We start from the raw sequence: 18,929 nt of genomic DNA on the forward strand, positions 1-18,929 counted from the left end.
CTCGCTTCGTCAGGTCCTGTCGGCAATGTTGACGGGAGCTATCTTTATACCCGATACTCAGGTGTATATAATAGCTATGTACACACATCAGAAACACATACAGTAACACACATGATAACAGACCAAATACCCACACCAGATACACGCAGCATGCATGAATAAACACTAAACACATGCAAGCTATAAATATATGCATACACACAGAACATATGTGTACAATATACATACAGATGTAACACACTTTATTACACCCAATGGCAACACATGCATCATACTGTATACATAGGTACACACAAACACATATACATATATATATATATATACACATATATACACACACACTGCCCTGAATAGCTTACAATCTAAGTACATTAGGAAAAGGAGTCCCTTCCCCGAAGAGCTTACAATCTAAGATGGTCTCCTTTAACTCTTGGAGGTACGTCTGCCTGTTCTGACCGCCTCCTTTCTAGGCTTGCAAAAGAGCACTACAATTACATTTAAATCATTGTGCATACAAAAGACAAGCGGTCTCCGACCTTCTTCATTAGAGTGACTCATGACCTCTTTATCCTCGACAGTAAGACACGATTTAGATATTAATTCTCAGCATACATACCCCTCCCACCCAAACAGCCCTGCCACCAAAATCAAACACGGACCTTTCCAGAAACATACAGCAGTAGCAAGACTTGGCGTCTTTGATGCCGCAGCCGCTGGCGGTCAAGACCCCTAGGTGTTCGCGGCACGGAATGATTAAAGCTGCAGGGGGTCCCATTCAGAAGTATGGACCCTCCGCAGTGTGATCGCGGCAGACACTGTCCCCAGCGCCACAGACTTTTTGCTCGTTCGTCCGCGGTGCTGGGGACAGCAAGTCATACTACAGAGGCGGCCAACTCCAGTCCTCACGGGCCATGAACAGGTCTGGATATCCCTGCTTCAGCACAGGTGGCTCAATCAGTGGCCTGACCTGTTGGTGGCCCTTGAGGACTGGAGTTGGCCACCCCGGCCCTGCTACATCCTTATCATGAATCTCCTGCGTGGACACACCATGGCTGTAATGTGGTGGCTTCTTCTGGTTTGCAAGCCCAGTGGATTCTGGGAATCGTGGTTCTGGTAACTAGATGAAAAGCTAAAGGGTCACTCCCAGCCTCCAATGTTTTTAAAGGAGCAATGATCCTATGCAGCTGGCCCAAAACAATCTTTGGTAAATAATTGGCCCTAAGCAAATGTAACTGTGTTAATCACAAATATTTAACTGTTTTAATTTCTTGGGACATTCATTATGTGACCCCTCTATTTCTATTTCTACAGCCTACATGTGCTTTGGCTAGGCCTGGGTGCGTCCTCCCTTAGTACACCATCATTGGGCCCCTTGAATTAAACCAGAAGAGACTAGTGTGTATATATTTACTGGTGCTTTATGCCCTCTGGGAAATCTCACTATCTAGAAAAACAATATCCCATAACACATATATACAGTTGCAAGCAACACACAATAAACACAGACGCTGCACAATTGTCCATTTGATTAGTCCCAGTGTCCTATGTGGCAGCTACTTAAGCCAATATTATTGCCAGCACTGCGAGGGAGCTCATTGTCTAACTCATTGGCGTGGGGTAGCATTGCAGGCCTGTTAAGGGTTGAACATTAGTGAGGTGTGTGTGTAATTTGTAGAGGTTACATAAGTTGCAGGAAAAGGCTTCCAGGCTGTCTGTTATCCGGTTATCCGGTTATCTGCTGCATGTGCGCCTGGTGGCGCGTGCACGGGTGAAAGCCACGATGAGTGGTCTAATGGGAGCGGTGGGGGGCGTGGCCATAACGGGGGGGGGCATTGGTCTACACTACCTGCACTCCCATTGTTCTACACTACCTGCACTCCCATTGTTCTACACTACCTGCACTCCCATTGTTCTACACTACCTGCACTCCCATTGTTCTACACTACCTGCACTCCCATTGTTCTACACTACCTGCACTCCCATTGTTCTATACTACCTGCACTCCCATTGTTCTATACTACCTGCACTCCCATTGTTCTACACTACCTGCACTCCCATTGTTCTATACTACCTGCACTCCCATTGTTCTACACTACCTGCACTCCCATTGTTCTACACTACCTGCACTCCCATTGTTCTACACTACCTGCACTCCCATTGTTCTACACTACCTGCACTCCCATTGTTCTACACTATCTGCCCTTCCATTGGCTGCCCGCCGACCATGTGATCGCATCACGGCAAGGAAAGACAAAATTCTTGACTTCCCTGCCAGCGGACGCATCACCGCGTTTTGCGCGCCCACAGACACACAGCCACTGGGGCCTGCCCCAAAGAGGGCTGTGCTGTGGTTTGTGGCGTGCACGCTGTAGCGCACGCAGCAGCGGCCACTGGGGACTTGGCCTTCCTTTGGACTCCTCTCTTCAGTACGCACGTCTCTTTGTGTGTAGATGTGTTTCTGCAGCTGTCTCTCACTTTCTTTCTCCTTAGCTAGAAATCTCCTATAAGCCTCTTATTTCACCATCTGTGAGTGACAGGCTGTCTCTTGGGCCCCTCTCACTGTCACCTGGTCTGTCTCTCTGTTTCAGACTGTCACTCCCTATCTCTCTGTGTCTGGTCTCAGAATGGAAGTCCCTATCTCTCTGTGTCTGGTCTCAGAATGGCAGTCGCTACCTCTCTGTGTCTGGTCTCAGAATGGCAGTCCCTATCTCTCTGTGTCTGGTCTCAGGCTGGCAGTCCCTATCTCTCTGTGTCTGGTCTCAGAATGGCTGTCCCTACCTCTCTGTGTCTGGTCTCAGCATGGCAGTCCCTATCTCTCTGTGTCTGGTCTCAGAATGGCAGTCCCTATATCACTGTGTCTGGTCTCATGAATGGCAGTCCCTATCTCTCTGTGTCTGGTCTCAGAATGGCAGTCCCTATCTCTCTGTTTCTGGTCTCAGAATGGCTGACCCTACCTCTCTGTGTCTGGTCTCAGCATGGCAGTCCCTATCTCACTTTGTCTGGTCTCAGGCTGGCAGTCCCTATCTCACTTTGTCTGGTCTCAGGCTGGCAGTCCCTATCTCTCTGTGTCTGGTCTCAGCATGGCAGTCCCTATCTCTCTGTGTCTGGTCTCAGAATGGCAGTCCCTATCTCTCTGTGTCTGGTCTCAGAATGGCAGTCCCTATCTCTCTGTGTCTGGTCTCAGAATGGCAGTCCCTATCTCTCTGTCTGTCTCAGAATGGCAGTCCCTATCTCTGTGTCTGGTCTCAGAATGGCAGTCCCTATCTCTCTGTCTGTCTCAGAATGGCAGTCCCTATCTCTGTGTCTGGTCTCAGAATGGCAGTCCCTATCTCTGTGTCTGGTCTCAGAATGGCAGTCCCTATCTCTCTGTGTCTGGTCTCAGGCTGGCAGTCCCTATCTCTCTGTGTCTGGTCTCAGAATGGCAGTCCCTATCTCTCTGTGTCTGGTCTCAGGCTGGCAGTCCCTATCTCTCTGTGTCTGGTCTCAGGCTGGCAGTCCCTATCTCTCTGTGTCTGGTCTCAGGCTGGCAGTCCCTATCTCTCTGTGTCAGGTCTGAGAATGGCAGTCCCTATCTCTCTGTGTCTGGTCTCAGGCTGGCAGTCCCTATCTCTCTGTGTCTGGTCTCAGGCTGGCAGTCCCTATCTCTCTGTGTCTGGTCTCAGGCTGGCAGTCCCTATCTCTCTGTGTCTGGTCTCAGGCTGGCAGTCCCTATCTCTCTGTGTCTGGTCTCAGGCTGGCAGTCCCTATCTCTCTGTGTCTGGTCTCAGGCTGGCAGTCCCTATCTCTCTGTGTCTGGTCTCAGCATGGCAGTCCCTATCTCTCTGTGTCTGGTCTCAGGCTGGCAGTCCCTATCTCTCTGTGTCTGGTCTCAGGCTGGCAGTCCCTATCTCTCTGTGTCTGGTCTCAGAATGGCAGTCCCTATCTCTCTGTGTCTGGTCTCAGAATGGCAGTTCCTATCTCTCTGTGTCTGGTCTCAGAATGGCAGTTCCTATCTCTCTGTGTCTGGTCTCAGAATGGCAGTTCCTATCTCTCTGTGTCTGGTCTCAGAATGGCAGTTCCTATCTCTCTGTGTCTGGTCTCAGAATGGAAGTCCCTATCTCTCTGTGTCTGGTCTCAGAATGGAAGTCCCTATCTCTCTGTGTCTGGTCTCAGAATGGCAGTCCCTATCTCTCTGTGTCTGGTCTCAGAATGGCAGTTCCTATCTCTCTGTGTCTGGTCTCAGAATGGAAGTCCCTATCTCTCTGTGTCTGGTCTCAGAATGGCAGTCCCTATCTCTCTGTCTGTCTCAGAATGGCAGTCCCTATCTCTGTGTCTGGTCTCAGCATGGCAGTCCCTATCTCTCTGTGTCTGGTCTCAGGCTGGCAGTCCCTATCTCTCTGTGTCTGGTCTCAGAATGGCAGTCCCTATCTCTCTGTGTCTGGTCTCAGGCTGGCAGTCCCTATCTCTCTGTGTCTGGTCTCAGGCTGGCAGTCCCTATCTCTCTGTGTCTGGTCTCAGGCTGGCAGTCCCTATCTCTCTGTGTCTGGTCTCAGGCTGGCAGTCCCTATCTCTCTGTGTCTGGTCTCAGGCTGGCAGTCCCTATCTCTCTGTGTCTGGTCTCAGGCTGGCAGTCCCTATCTCTCTGTGTCTGGTCTCAGGCTGGCAGTCCCTATCTCTCTGTGTCTGGTCTCAGGCTGGCAGTCCCTATCTCTCTGTGTCTGGTCTCAGGCTGGCAGTTGGACTCCCTGTGTCTCTCAAACTGACAGTTTGATGCAACATTCTATCTAGGTTTCTTCTTTTCTAATCCCATGTCTGCTGTCATGTGTTGCCAGGCAGATCAGTGACCGTGTCTCTTATTCCATATCGCACCATGTGATAGGTAGAGCAGATTAATTCTGTATTGTACACAGTATACATATATTTGTAGTAGGGGGCTGCTATTACAAATGTAATTCCTTAGGGAAACACTTCCTCTAAAAAATAGAAGTGTTTGTCAATCAAGTGTCTTATTTCTGCACATCCCCCCTGTCCTTATCAGAGAGGCAATAAAGATAAGAGGAGTGGGAGAGGGGGCTCTGCTTGTGAAAACTCTTGTATTACACACAGTGTTGTCAGACAGAAGGGAGCAGCCGGAGATCTAACCCCCTCCCAAGCCTCAGCTCAGCGTGCTTACATAATAACTTTAAATAATGATTTCAAAATATTTACAGGTGTCAGATTTGAGTAAAAAGGCATCAATCACCCCGATACGACCCGTTAAACATGTCTCTTCCATTAGTTCACTTTGGTCCTAGGAGAGGCTGCCCCATATCTCCCCTGGTGATGTGCACTGTGGTGCCCCTCACGGCACAGGCTGCCGCTATATGAACTCAGAGAGTAGCAATGAACCATTCTTATGGCCACTATCTAAACGGAACACGTTCCCTAACTGTCAAACAATAAAAAGAGGATCATATCCTATCTATTTACATAAACACTAACTTACTATATACACTGAGATCCCTCGTCTGTGTCTCCTCCAGGGATCTGAGTTCTAGAAGCTTCCCCTTAACTATTTATACCGCAGCCTGATGTCTCAAGGCTTAACTTCTGCTGAGTCGGCCCAGCACCATATGATGAGGAAGGGGCGTTACTCTGTGTGGGCCCACACTGTTAATCTCTTAAGGCCCTAGTAATCGCAAAGGGGGGTTACACATATATCCAGACATTAAATTCTTGGAGTGCCTGGAGATCCGTCTTACTTCCTATGTGACGTCGGCAAGCGGCAGGCTCGTCTCTCTGGTAGCACCCGGTAACTTCTTTCCACATTATCGTTGTTGGTTTTTCCAAGGTGTGCATTGCCTGACGTTTTCATGGTTGCTATGATTCTGGTTCACCTCGGGATAACCTTTCCTCAGGTCTACGTCTTGGTGAAGAACTGCTGGGAGGAGGATCCAGAGCGAAGACCGGACTTCAAGAAAATCGAGAGCAGCTTGGCTAAGATGTTCAGGTAATGTCCTTCCCACTGTATTTTTCCATTTACTTCCCACTGGGGTGGCATATTAGATCAGCGGTGCGTAAACTGAGGGGGCTGCAAGATTTTTAGGGGGGCGCGGGCGGTTGCAGAGGTAAATGAAATGCCGGGGGATCGCGAGAGGCCTCTGCAACCTCTACTTACCGAGATTCAGCCGGCTCTAGGACGCGTTACCATGAGCCGCTCCCTCTCCCAGTTAAGCTACCAGATCACTCCACCTCATTAGTACACACAGGGAGATTTGTGCCACGATGCAGAGTGAAATAGGATATTTATGAATGTTGTTCCTGAGGAGCAGAGGTTTACGTCGCGTTAAACATAGCGAATGTATGTGACCCAGAGACAAAGAAAAAATACACCAGTAATAGTGCAAATTCTGATCAATCACATTATAACAATGTGCTCATCTCCTCCCCTACTCCTCCTACACCCAGCCCCCAAACCGCTCACAGGCGTAAAGGAGCAATCCTGATGGGATTTTGTGTGTGTTTTTGTTTAATAGGCGGGAAGCAGAGGATCTCCGGAGCAGAACCGCGTTAATATCAGCTCCGTGGACCCCCTGCTTCCTGAACCCTGCTGGTAGCGGCTCTGGCTGGGCTAGTTGGGGCTAACATAATGGTGGTTTAAATGCCACGCGGGCCAATAAGACACTGTGACATAATCCCTCGCGGCTTCCTTTTGGCCCGCGTAAACGGGACATTTAAACCTGCAGATCTGGCGCCCCCTATGGGAGGTCAGTATATCAGGGAGCAGGGGGTCCCCAGAGCTGAAATTAACGCTTCCCTTCTTGGGTGGTAAAACCTTTTTTTTGGAGAATATATGTTCCTTGTGTGGAGCAAAATGTATGGAAACCCCCTTGATACATTGATGCAAAGTAATGCAGAGCCGCTGTTATACACTTTGTGTCATTTATGGAGCAGTTCTCTACTTTGCAACACTTGATACTGTACATGTTATTTTAGCGTGTTAATTTAAGCATGTGGGGGTTGTACTATATGTCCCAGTGACATTAAAGCTGCAAAACATGTGAAACATGTTTTTTTTTTTTCAATAAATCAGTTCTGTAGTATTAGATAATAGTGACTTTTTTTTTGTTTTTATTGAACTGTTAATGCCATTTTTAATGAGATTTAAAGCAGCCTTTGATATCTATCGCAGGTTTTAGTCCACCTCCCAAGTAGTGCAAGATCTTTGCCACACTTTGCTGTTTGGGATCATTTGTTGCCAATGTTCCCAGCAGTTTAAGCTGTAAACTGTAACAATAGCTAATGTTACCTTATTAATACATGGATACATTGTAGCTGCTGAGTTACACTGACTGAAACAGCCATTATGTTAGGCACACAATCAGGAGTTTTACAGATTTATAACAGTAGCACCAAACGATTGCCAGCTTAGGTAAGAATGTACAATTTTACATTGTCACACGCTTTACATATACAAATAAGAAAAAAAGAAAGGATAAACAAAGTTGGAAAGTAGTATTGCTGCTTTAAGCCTGGCTGAGATGCAAGATGCTTCCGAAGGCGAATTCAGCCAGTGTGGGTTTTTAAATCTGTAACCTCGGTGTTAAAACCTGTTATGGTTTCTCCCGACTGGTGTGAATTCAAGTGACAACCCTACTCTCCATGGACGTCTCTCCCTCCTTCCCCCTCCAGTAACTTCCACAATCAGACTAACAAGAGTTACATGGATACCCTCATACGCCGGCTACAGCTCTACTCCAAAAACCTGGAGCATCTGGTAGAGGAACGGACGCAGCTTTATAAGGCGGAGAGGGACCGCGCTGACCGACTGAACTTCATGCTGCTGCCTGGGTGAGTGTCAAAAGAAACACCATATTAGAGAAGTAATAATAATACATTGTTCCAAAGAGCTCGGGCGCCAAAGCAAGTCACGGAGATTCTGGGAACTGTTAGGAGTCCTTCACCCGCAGGTGGAAGTGAGCGACTGGGAGTGTAGGGAACAAGAAGCCCTCTCAGGTAGCTGCGACCCTGGCCATGTATGATTATCAACAAGCCAATCTTGAAATAAAGTTGCCATTTTGCAAGCAGCCAGTGCACAGAAGTAGTTCTCCAGAAAACATCGGGACAAGTGAGGTCGCCTTAAATTCACAGAGCCCCGGAATCAATATGCTTCAATGACATGTGGAAGGCAGTTGCATCTTGTCAATTACGTGCCAGATAGCAAACTAACAGTGCTGATTGTGTTCATATTCACAGTGATGATATAGTGTATGTAGGCTGGACTCTGCGTGGGTTCTGAGACTGGGATACAGCCGGCATGGGGAACGGACTCTAAATTCTGTGAAGGCATAAGGCATTAAAGAGTGCAACCTTCCCTGATACAATCAGAGATGAACATGAAATATACAGCTCTCTGGGACTGTCGGTGATATTAGGGTATATGGAATACTGTATGTGAGTGAAAGGTATTGAGAGAGAATTAATTGCAATTAGAGAAAGTGTAAATATTTCCTTAAAAGTTACAATGTGATACACCCACCTGAGTCAGCTCATTAAAAAATCCAAGTAGAACTCACTAAGATATGGTACACAGAAATACTTGGACATATTTGATTTATGCCTTCCGTTTCTCTATATAAGGTTCTGTAATAAAGCTCACGATAGCTTAAATAACACTTTAATTAGTAAGATATCCGAGGCGCATTGTGGTTGGGGTTACCATTATGATTGCAACTATGGTTATAGCTTGGATCGTGGTGGGTTACTGTATGTATCCTTGATTTAAGTTCCATTCATGTTGCTATTTTAATTTGTATTATGTTCAACACCTGTTTATTATTAATGTAGATCCATTGAATGAAAAAATATATAATTTTAAAAAAAACACGTTACAATGGAAATATTGGACGGGCTGCGAAACTGCTCCAATGTATAGGCTGCAAATCTTTTAATATGATGATGCGTATATGGTTATGCGTGTGTGTGAATCAATGTGTCCAATCTTAAACCTCTATTGCTGCTTTTATGCAGCGTTAAAGGGTCAGGGTGTATGTTTGTATTGCGTTGGTATCTTTGCTGACTAAGGTTAACCCCACAGCTCTGATTTGACCCATAATAACGTTCTAAACGAGCATGTTCAGTAGAACAGTTGCTGATGTGATTACTGGATTGCTTTAAAGGCCTGTGGTACAGTCACTGAAAGAGACAGGTCGTGTGGAACCGGAGCTGTTTAAAGAGGTGACAATTTACTTCAGTGACATCGTGGGATTTACCACCATCTGCAAGTACAGCACACCTATGGAAGTGGTGGACATGTTGAATGACGTATACAAGAACTTTGACCACATTCTGGACCATCACGATGTGTACAAGGTACAGTATCTAGACAAGAGTACAAGTGAGCTTCTTGAACCCCACAGCATGGAGGTTCACCCTATTGAATGTTGCTTATAGTGTGGTTATCATATATCCAGGCAAACATAATTGCCGATGACTGCAATAAGTTGTGGGCAGTTTTACTACACTGTTAGTGATCAGTGCAAGTCTCATAAATGCCAATATGTCTCCTCTAAGGTTGCATCTCATCAAGCAATTCAAATAGTCCCACCAACACAAAATCATTCCAGCCGATTTGTATACCTCTTATATCAACCTCATATAGTTATAAATCAGTGAGGTAGGAGACAGTTGCACTCTATGCTGCAGGGTTAACTGCCCAGGGGTTAACTGCGGGGTTAACAGCCACCCCCGATGAAGTTCCTGGTGGAATGAAACGCTCGTCGGGTGTTGATGACGCCAGAGTCATCAAGTGTATAGCGCAAGCCCAACGAAGGCTGCGGCTCTTTTGAGTCTTTTGCTGCGATTTCCTGGTTACACTCAGACAGATAACTAAGATGTGGGCTGAAACAAGCTTCCACTAGAAGTTTAGGACGCAATTATATTCCTGGCCCACTCTCCGAAGATAACATGCACTTATGAATACATACAGCTCACACGGGGCTTCTTGACTCTAAGCAGCAAGGATACATCTGCTACGTTGGCTAACGGGGCCTAATCAGACTACAACGCAATAAGCAACATTCAATAAGAGACATGGTCGGTCTGATACATCAACCTAACCATTTGCCTTACTAGCAACTGTAAATCCAAGCATCACTGCACACAATCTCTACAGCTGTTTGTAGGGCTATTCACCCCTACACTACACTTCTGGTATCCTGGGATTTAATACAAAAATCCAGGGATATCATAAAAAGATACGATCCTGTTGATCAACCACCTGTTGAACATCGCTACAAATAACTAATATATATGCACTAAGTTTTATTTAATACTCACTTTACTTTATTTTATTTAGGTTATATACAGAGATTAGGTAGTGGTTATAGGTATCACTTTTCACCACTATTTTTAGAGATTTAGACTTGTGCTTGTATGATAGGTCATTTATTCCCATTACCTCTTAGCATAGTTATCCCACAGTATTATTATCAGCAGCATCAACAGATCTGTTTAATTATACATATCTGTTAAGCTGCGCTATTTCATTTAGGTTTTAAGCAGTACCCTATTTCTTGTTAATAAAATGTATTGTATTAGTGGGGATGGGAAATCATCCCTTTCCAGTGAATGACACATGAGTTTTCTTACCTAATAGGAGGTTGAGTGCACTCATTTCTTAGAAATACTCTTTGTTATTTCCAAGCCAGATTGATGACCCTAAAGTATAGGAAGATGTGAAGAAGTGATAAAAATATCAATGAAGAACTATACCCTTTGTTTCCATTAAAATAATGAAGTGTGGCATTCTGGAAACAATTTGATGCTGTTTAATGCTGATGTGTATCTCCATTCTCTTCTAGTCTCCCATAGTTCCTTGTTTTTACTCGAACAGAACTTTATGTTTTCATAATGTGACTGAAATCCTGAGTGTGTGCAGTGCTCGCTGGAAGGGTTTGTCTTTTCTGAAGTGGGTTAGAAAGTATTAGGGTTAAGAACGTATGTAAGAGAGACAAAGCTAAACTACACAAACAATACCCTACATCAGTGTTTCCCAACTCCAGTCCTCAGGGAACTCCAACAGGTCAGGTCACAGGGACATCCCTGCTCCTGCACAGGTGGGTCAATCAGCGGCTCAGTCATTTTGACTGAGCCCCCTGTGCTGGAGCAGGGATATCCCTATGACCTGACCTGTTGGGGTTCCCTGAGGACTGGAGTTGGGAAACACTGGGTTACATTATATATATTATGGGACTTGTTTGTTCCGCTGAGTTGACTGATAGAGCCGTTTGTTTGGCTGATTTACCCTTTGAAACCAATTTCTTTCAATACCAATTGAAGCCCCTAAATGTCCTAATCCTTATACACAGATAAACAGCCATACTGTAAGTCCTGTTAGTGCAGCATGCCCCAAGCATGCCATAACCATGCTAACAATGAGAAATACACCAAATGATATCACATTTAAACCAAAATACAGTGTTTTCTCTTCTATAAACTGTTTCATTGCAGATCTCCCTGACCTGAAAGGGTTAACACATCTGTTTCTGCAAATATTCCCCCCCCCCCCCCCCACCCCTTTAGTGGAAGATCCCATTATAGAGCACTTGGTATGTGTGTAACCTTGCGTAGTGTTTGAATTTGATGGTGTGTTGCTACAAATCTCGTAGTTAGTGAGTGTGAGACGGGCACTCGTATAGGTGCAGTCCCATGTAACTGGCCAAAAAACATACTTTTGTACAGAATTTTTAGATCTAATCGGCTTCCTTACACTAATCCTAAATGTGGCTGCATTTCTATAGGGGAAGCTGAATGAGGGAATGTTTATCATCCAAGTGTTTTCTTTCCCCTTATCCCTCTGTCCCTATCAGAGAGGTAATAAAGATAAGGAGAGGGGGAGAGAGGGGGCTCTGCCTGTGCAAACTCTTGTAGAACGCACAGTGACGTCAGACAGAAGGGAGCAGCCGGAGATCAAACCCCTCCCAGGTCTCAGCTCCCCGTGTCTACAGAATAACTTTAGAAAGTGATTAGAAAATACTTCTAGGTGTCAGATTTAGGTTAAAAAAAGGCATCAATCATCCAGATGTCACCCCTTAAACGTTACTGCCATTGGTACAATTTGGTCCTAGGAGGGACTGACTGTAAGTTTCCTCTGTCTTCCTACAGGTTGAAACAATTGGTGATGCCTATATGGTGGTCAGTGGCTTGCCGAATCGTAATGGAAATAGACACGCGGTGGATATTTGCCGGATGGCTCTGGATATCCTCAGTTTCGTGGGCTCTTTTGAACTGCGGCATTTACCGGGTTTACCTGTCTGGATAAGGATTGGGGTACACTCAGGTATGCGTATCTTCTGGGATTGCATACAGCAATTGTATTTATTGTCCTAGTCACTAAAGTAGCGATAAGTGGCATTTTACCGTGGCGATATGTCCGCAGTATTTTTAAGTGTATGCAAATAAGGAATTAATGGCTAATTACGTAATTGCATGCCACTCACTAAACTCTCATACTTGCTGATATCAGCCTACCGGCAACACATAATGCCAATATTTATAACCTACCCAAGACTGGCACATGGCCTACCCTGCCTATATAATGGCCACTACAGACATAGGCAAGATAAGCTAACGTAGAACAGGTAAAATAAGTACTATTACCAATGTAGAACTTATTCAAATATTCACCCATTTGACGCCCAAGTGGCCAACTCATGGCTGGTAGGTCATTTAGGTCCCTTGGCTTCTTGCATGCTGGTTCCTGAGATCAAGGAGCAGGTTTTTGTGTACAGTATGTTTGAATACAATTCACTAATGACATCACTGATGACATCACATATGACATAATCCCATCACACAAGCCTCAAGCTACCACTTAATGTTGGTCACTGTGAAAATCTAATTTGTAACATTAGCAAAAATACCGGAGCAGCCAAAGTTCTTCAAGATCATTATTTGGGACGAGAGTACAATGTCCCACACACACGCAGCATTAGAGTCTCTCAGTGTTTGGGACGAGAGTACAATGTCCCCCACACGCAGCATTAGAGGCTCTCTGTGTTTGGGACGGGAGTACAATGTCCCACACACGCAGCATTAGAGGCTCTCAGTGTTTGGGACGGGAGTACAATGTCCCACACACACGCAGCATTAGAGGCTCTCGGTGTTTGGGACGGGAGTACAATGTCCCACACACACACGCAGCATTAGAGGCTCTTGGTGTTTGGGACGGGAGTACAATGTCCCACACACGCAGCATTAGAGGCTCTCGGTGTTTGGGAAGGGAGTACAATGTCCCACACACGCAGCATTAGAGGCTCTCGGTGTTTGGGACGGGAGTACAATGTCCCACACACACACGCAGCATTAGAGGCTCTCGGTGTTTGGGACGGGAGTACAATGTCCCACACACGCAGCATTAGAGGCTCTCAGTGTTTGGGACGGGAGTACAATGTCCCACACACGCAGCATTAGAGTCTCTCAGTGTTTGGGACGGGAGTGCAATGTCCCACACACACGCAGCATTAGAGTCTCTCAGTGTTTGGGACGGGAGTACAATGTCCCACACACACGCAGCATTAGAGGCTCTCGGTGTTTGGCACGGGAGTACAATGTCCCGCACACACGCAGCATTAGAGGCTCTCGGTGTTTGGGACGGGAGTACAATGTCCCACACACGCAGCATTAGAGTCTCTCAGTGTTTGGGACGGGAGTACAATGTCCCGCACACACGCAGCATTAGAGGCTCTCGGTGTTTGGGACGGGAGTACAATGTCCCACACACACACGCAGCATTAGAGGCTCTCAGTGTTTGGGATGGGAGTACAATGTCCCACACACGCAGCATTAGAGGCTCTCAGTGTTTGGGATGGGAGTACAATGTCCCACACACACGCAGCATTAGAGGCTCTCGGTGTTTGGGACGGGAGTACAATGTCCCACACACACACAGCATTAGAGGCTCTCGGTGTTTGGGACAGGAGTACAATGTCCCACACACACGCAGCATTAGAGGCTCTCGGTGTTTGGGACGGGAGTACAATGTCCCACACACATGCAGCATTAGAGGCTCTCTGTGTTTAGGACAGGAGTACAATGTCCCACACACACGCAGCATTAGAGGCTCTCGGTGTTTGGGACAGGAGTACAATGTCCCACACACACGCAGCATTAGAGACTCTCAGTGTTTGGGACGGGAGTACAATGTCCCACACACGCAGCATTAGAGGCTCTCTGTGTTTGGGACGGGAGTACAATGTCCCACACACGCAGCATTAGAGGCTCTCAGTGTTTGGGATGGGAGTACAATGTCCCACACACACGCAGCATTAGAGGCTCTCGGTGTTTGGGACGGGAGTACAATGTCCCACACACGCAGCATTAGAGGCTCTCTGTGTTTGGGGCGGGAGTACAATGTCCCACACACGCAGCATTAGAGGCTCTCTGTGTTTGGGACGGGAGTACAATGTCCCACACACAGCATTAGAGGCTCTCGGTGTTTGGGACGAGAGTACAATGTCCCACACACGCAGCATTAGAGGCTCTCGGTGTTTGGGACGGGAGTACAATGTCCCACACACGCAGCATTAGAGGCTCTCAGTGTTTGGGACGGGAGTACAATGTCCCACACACACGCAGCATTAGAGGCTCTCGGTGTTTGGGACGAGAGTACAATGTCACACACACGCAGCATTAGAGACTCTCGGTGTTTGGGACGGGAGTACAATGTCCCACACACGCAGCATTAGAGGCTCTCTGTGTTTGGGACGGGAGTACAATGTCCCACACACACGCAGCATTAGAGGCTCTCAGTGTTTGGGACGGGAGTACAATGTCACACACACGCAGCATTAGAGGCTCTCGGTGTTTGGGACGGGAGTACAATGTCCCACACACACGCAGCGTTAGAGGATCTCTGTGTTTGGGGCGGGAGTACAATGTCCCACACACACGCAGCGTTAGAGACTCTCAGTGTTTGGGACGGGAGTACAATGTCCCACACACGCAGCATTAGAGGCTCTCAGTGTTTGGGACGGGAGTACAATGTCCCACACACGCAGCATTAGAGGCTCTCAGTGTTTGGGATGGGAGTACAATGTCCCCCACACACGCAGCATTAGAGGCTCTCAGTGTTTGGGACGGGAGTACAATGTCCCACACACGCAGCATTAGAGGCTCTCAGTGTTTGGGACGGGAGTACAATGTCCCACACACGCAGCATTAGAGGCTCTCAGTGTTTGGGACGAGAGTACAATGTCCCACACACGAAGCATTAGAGGCTCTCAATGTTTGGGACGAGAGTACAATGTCCCACACACACGCAGCATTAGAGGCTCTCAGTGTTTGGGACGGGAGTACAATGTCCCACACACGCAGCATTAGAGGCTCTCGGTGTTTGGGACGGGAGTACAATGTCCCACACACACACAGCATTAGAGGCTCTCGGTGTTTGGGACGGGGGTACAATGTCCCACACGCAGCATTAGAGGCTCTCGGTGTTTGGGACGGGAGTACAATGTCCCACACACTCGCAGCATTAGAGGATCTCAGTGTTTGGGACGGGAGTACAATGTCCCACACACACACAGCATTAGAGGCTCTCTGTGTTTGGGACGGGAGTACAATGTCCCACACACACGCAGCATTAGAGGCTCTCAGTGTTTGGGACGGGAGTACAATGTCCCACACACGCAGCATTAGAGGCTCTCGGTGTTTGGGACGGGAGTACAATGTCCCACACACACAGCATTAGAGGCTCTCTGTGTTTGGGACGGGAGTACAATGTCCCACACACACGCAGCATTAGAGGCTCTCGGTGTTTGGGACGGGGGTACAATGTCCCACACGCAGCATTAGAGGCTCTCGGTGTTTGGGACGGGAGTACAATGTCCCACACACACGCAGCATTAGAGGCTCTCAGTGTTTGGGACGGGAGTACAATGTCACACACACACGCAGCATTAGAGGCTCTCTGTGTTTGGGACGGAGGTACAATGTCCCACACACACGCAGCATTAGAGGCTCTCAGTGTTTGGGACGGGAGTACAATGTCCCACACACGCAGCATTAGAGGCTCTCGGTGTTTGGGACGGGAGTACAATGTCCCACACACATGCAGCATTAGAGGCTCTCAGTGTTTGGGACGGGGGTACAATGTCCCACACACGCAGCATTAGAGGCTCTCGGTGTTTGGGGCGGGAGTACAATGTCCCACACACGCAGCATTAGAGGCTCTCGGTGTTTGGGACGGGAGTACAATGTCCCACACACGCAGCATTAGAGGCTCTCGGTGTTTGGGACAGGAGTACAATGTCCCACACACGCAGCATTAGAGGCTCTCGGTGTTTGGGACGGGAGTACAATGTCCCACACACAAGCAGCATTAGGCCTCGGTCCCGCTGCGCTCGTTGGCGCGGGTGGCCATGTCGCGAGTTCCCCACCAGCAGGGGAATCCTCGCGAGCCGGTCCCGGTCCCCCCTGGCTGCACAGCTGACTACACGCTGTGGCGCGTCAGCCGCTAGGAGACACAAGAGAATGGTGTTTCCTAGCGTTGACGCGTCCCGTGGTGTGGCTGTGAGCCAATGGGGAGGGGAGGCTTCGGGAGGAGGAGAGGCATCGGGGAGCGGGGAGGAGTGTGGAGTGAAAGCAGGTGAGTGCCTGTCTGTGTGTGTGTCTGAGTGCGTGCGTGCCTGTCGGTGTGTGTCTGTGTGTGTATGTATGTGTGTGCCTGAGTGCGTGAGTGCCTGCCTCTGTCTGTGTGTGTGTGTGTGTGTGTGTATGAGTGCGTGTGTGTGTATGAGTGCGTGAGTGCCTGCCTGCCTGTCTGTGTGTGTGTGTGTGTGTGTGTGTGTGTGTGTGTGTGTATGTATGAGTGCCTGCGTGTGTGTGTGTTTAAACTTACCCTCAGCAGCTCCAGCTCCAGCTCCAGCCCGAGTCCGTGGAGGGAGGGGGGGGGGAGAGTAGCGGGTCCCTCCGCTCAAGCCACGCCCCCCCTCCCTGTCAAGCCTCCCACTCCCGCCCACCTCCCGCTCCGGCTCCCGCTCCCTACAGACCGCATATCGCGGTCTGTGTATGTCAGCGCCCCGCCTGTCTGCAGTGCGGGTGCGCTGACTCTGGGAGCGGGGCCTTAGCCTTAGCGGCTCTCTGTGTTTGGGACGGGGAGTACAATGTCCCACACGCAGCATTAGCGGCTCTCGATCGCACACTTCAGAACCTCAGAGGCAATGAAACGATTATGGATGGAGTTGTTATTTTACCCGGTGATTCACATTAATAAACTAAAAAATGTAATTATTAATTTATAAATCTCAGTATTTTTCTGTTTCCTAGGCTGCGTCCCCGCTAGCACGGAGTGCGCGGCTCTTGCGGCCGTTACATATATAGATATATAGATATATGTAAGTCCCCGCTCACCTGCGCTCGGTGCTTAGATAAACAAAAAATGTATACTTTCCCATGTGCTCGACTACCCGCAATGCCCCACCCCCCCGCGCGTGTAAATGCAGGACACCCGGAGCTCAAGCATGAGCGCGCTCAGCGTTAGGGGGGACTCAGCCTTAGAATTCCCGCGCAACGCCCGGTGCTTAATATTTGCTCATATGGATGTTATTATTTTGGTGTTTTATCTGTAGGGTTTTTATGTTGTGTGTTAACCCTTTGGTGCCTGAAGGCGTTCCTTTGCAATGGATTGGTAGCCTCAGACATCAAAAGGTTAAGTAACTTTGTGCCATATGGTTTTGCAAGAAATCCTATCTCATAACCCTATAGTAGAAAACCACACACACACACACACACACACACACACACACACACACACACACACACACACACACACACTTGCATTGCTAGATCTCATTCATGCAGATTTCTATGAGTTTGTGCTTATTTGTATTTGCTAACATTATTTAACGCTGAGTTTTAAAAAAAATAACAGGGGGTCTCCGAAGCTGAACCCCATTAATTTTAGCTCTGGGGACCCCCTGCTTCCCAAGATACTTTCCTCCATCGGGGGTGCTGGTATCTCCTGCAAGTTTAAAGCTCCAGCGTCACGCGCACCGGATGACGTCGCGGCTTCCTATTGGCCTGCAGGGAGCAGGAACGTTGAAACATGGCTATTATGTTAACCCCAGCTAGCCAGCGCCAACGGCTTCCGGCATCACCTACGGAAGTATCTACAGCAGCAGGGGGTCAATGGAGCTGAAATGAATGGGGTTCAGCTAAAAAAACAAAACAGAAAATAAAACGGCCAGCTTGGATTGACGCTTTAATGCAATTTTCAAGTATGCAAATGAGAATGAATATCGCAAACCATTTATAAATATGTTGTTCTTAATGAATATGTCGGTAATTCTACCAAGTATCGCAGAGACCCCGCTTTTTTAACACATTTTATTGCAGCATTGTCGTCCTTTAGTGAGTTTAGCCCCTAGTATCATTGTATGAAAGTCCTTTTTTGGCCAATGTGGTCTGGAGAGCATCCATAGGAGCCGTAAGGGGAAAAGAGAAGCCCCACTGGCATTACATCACATATACTGTATTAAGGACACCTCCCAAACTTGTGTCTTCAAGGTGACATACACTTCACACTGCATAGCAATCCTCCATTTTTGGAAACTGCAGGTCCCCAGGAGCTGAGCCTCTCTATCCCCTATACTGGGGACTCCACGGGTCCTGAGATATTTACTCTTTTATGTGCCAGTAAAATGAATGATGGTAGCCGGAGCCATCCATTAGAAATGCTGTGCTGACATGGGAGAGAGGCTTGGAGAGCATGGGAGAGAGGCTTGGAGAGCAGCCATATTGAATTTCCCAAAGGGACCAGAAACACTGGCACATAGAACTGTAAATATATCCGGTACCAAGGGGCCCCTGGGTCTAAGGATATCGTGGTTCCTCTCAGGGCAACGCCCGGAGTTGGGAGATTTCTGCTTTTACATTGATGGTTCTATAGAATAAAGTTATTTTTTCGGTCT

The 18,929-nt window shown here is 47.7% G+C and overlaps 1 protein-coding gene and 1 long non-coding RNA gene across 4 annotated transcripts in view; one reads left to right on the plus strand and one right to left on the minus strand.

The window, feature by feature from the left end:
• Positions 1-96, minus strand: part of LOC142467948 (uncharacterized) — a 32,915-nt gene extending 32,819 nt beyond the window's left edge. For both annotated transcript variants that reach the window (XR_012788528.1, XR_012788527.1), the window contains exon 1: positions 1-96. This exon is cut by the window's left edge and continues 163 nt beyond it. This is a non-coding gene — a long non-coding RNA (uncharacterized LOC142467948).
• GUCY2C (guanylate cyclase 2C) overlaps positions 1-18,929 on the plus strand; it is a 104,920-nt gene that overhangs the window by 79,727 nt on the left and 6,264 nt on the right. For both annotated transcript variants that reach the window (XM_075573963.1, XM_075573962.1), the window contains exons 20-23: positions 5,877-5,968; positions 7,651-7,809; positions 9,138-9,330; positions 12,124-12,298. In XM_075573963.1, the coding sequence (XP_075430078.1) occupies positions 5,877-5,968; positions 7,651-7,809; positions 9,138-9,330; positions 12,124-12,298 (619 nt within the window). The remainder of the gene's footprint in view (positions 1-5,876; positions 5,969-7,650; positions 7,810-9,137; positions 9,331-12,123; positions 12,299-18,929) is intronic.

Source organism: Ascaphus truei, chromosome 17 (assembly GCF_040206685.1).
Source record: "Ascaphus truei isolate aAscTru1 chromosome 17, aAscTru1.hap1, whole genome shotgun sequence".
NCBI lineage: Eukaryota > Metazoa > Chordata > Amphibia > Anura > Ascaphidae > Ascaphus > Ascaphus truei.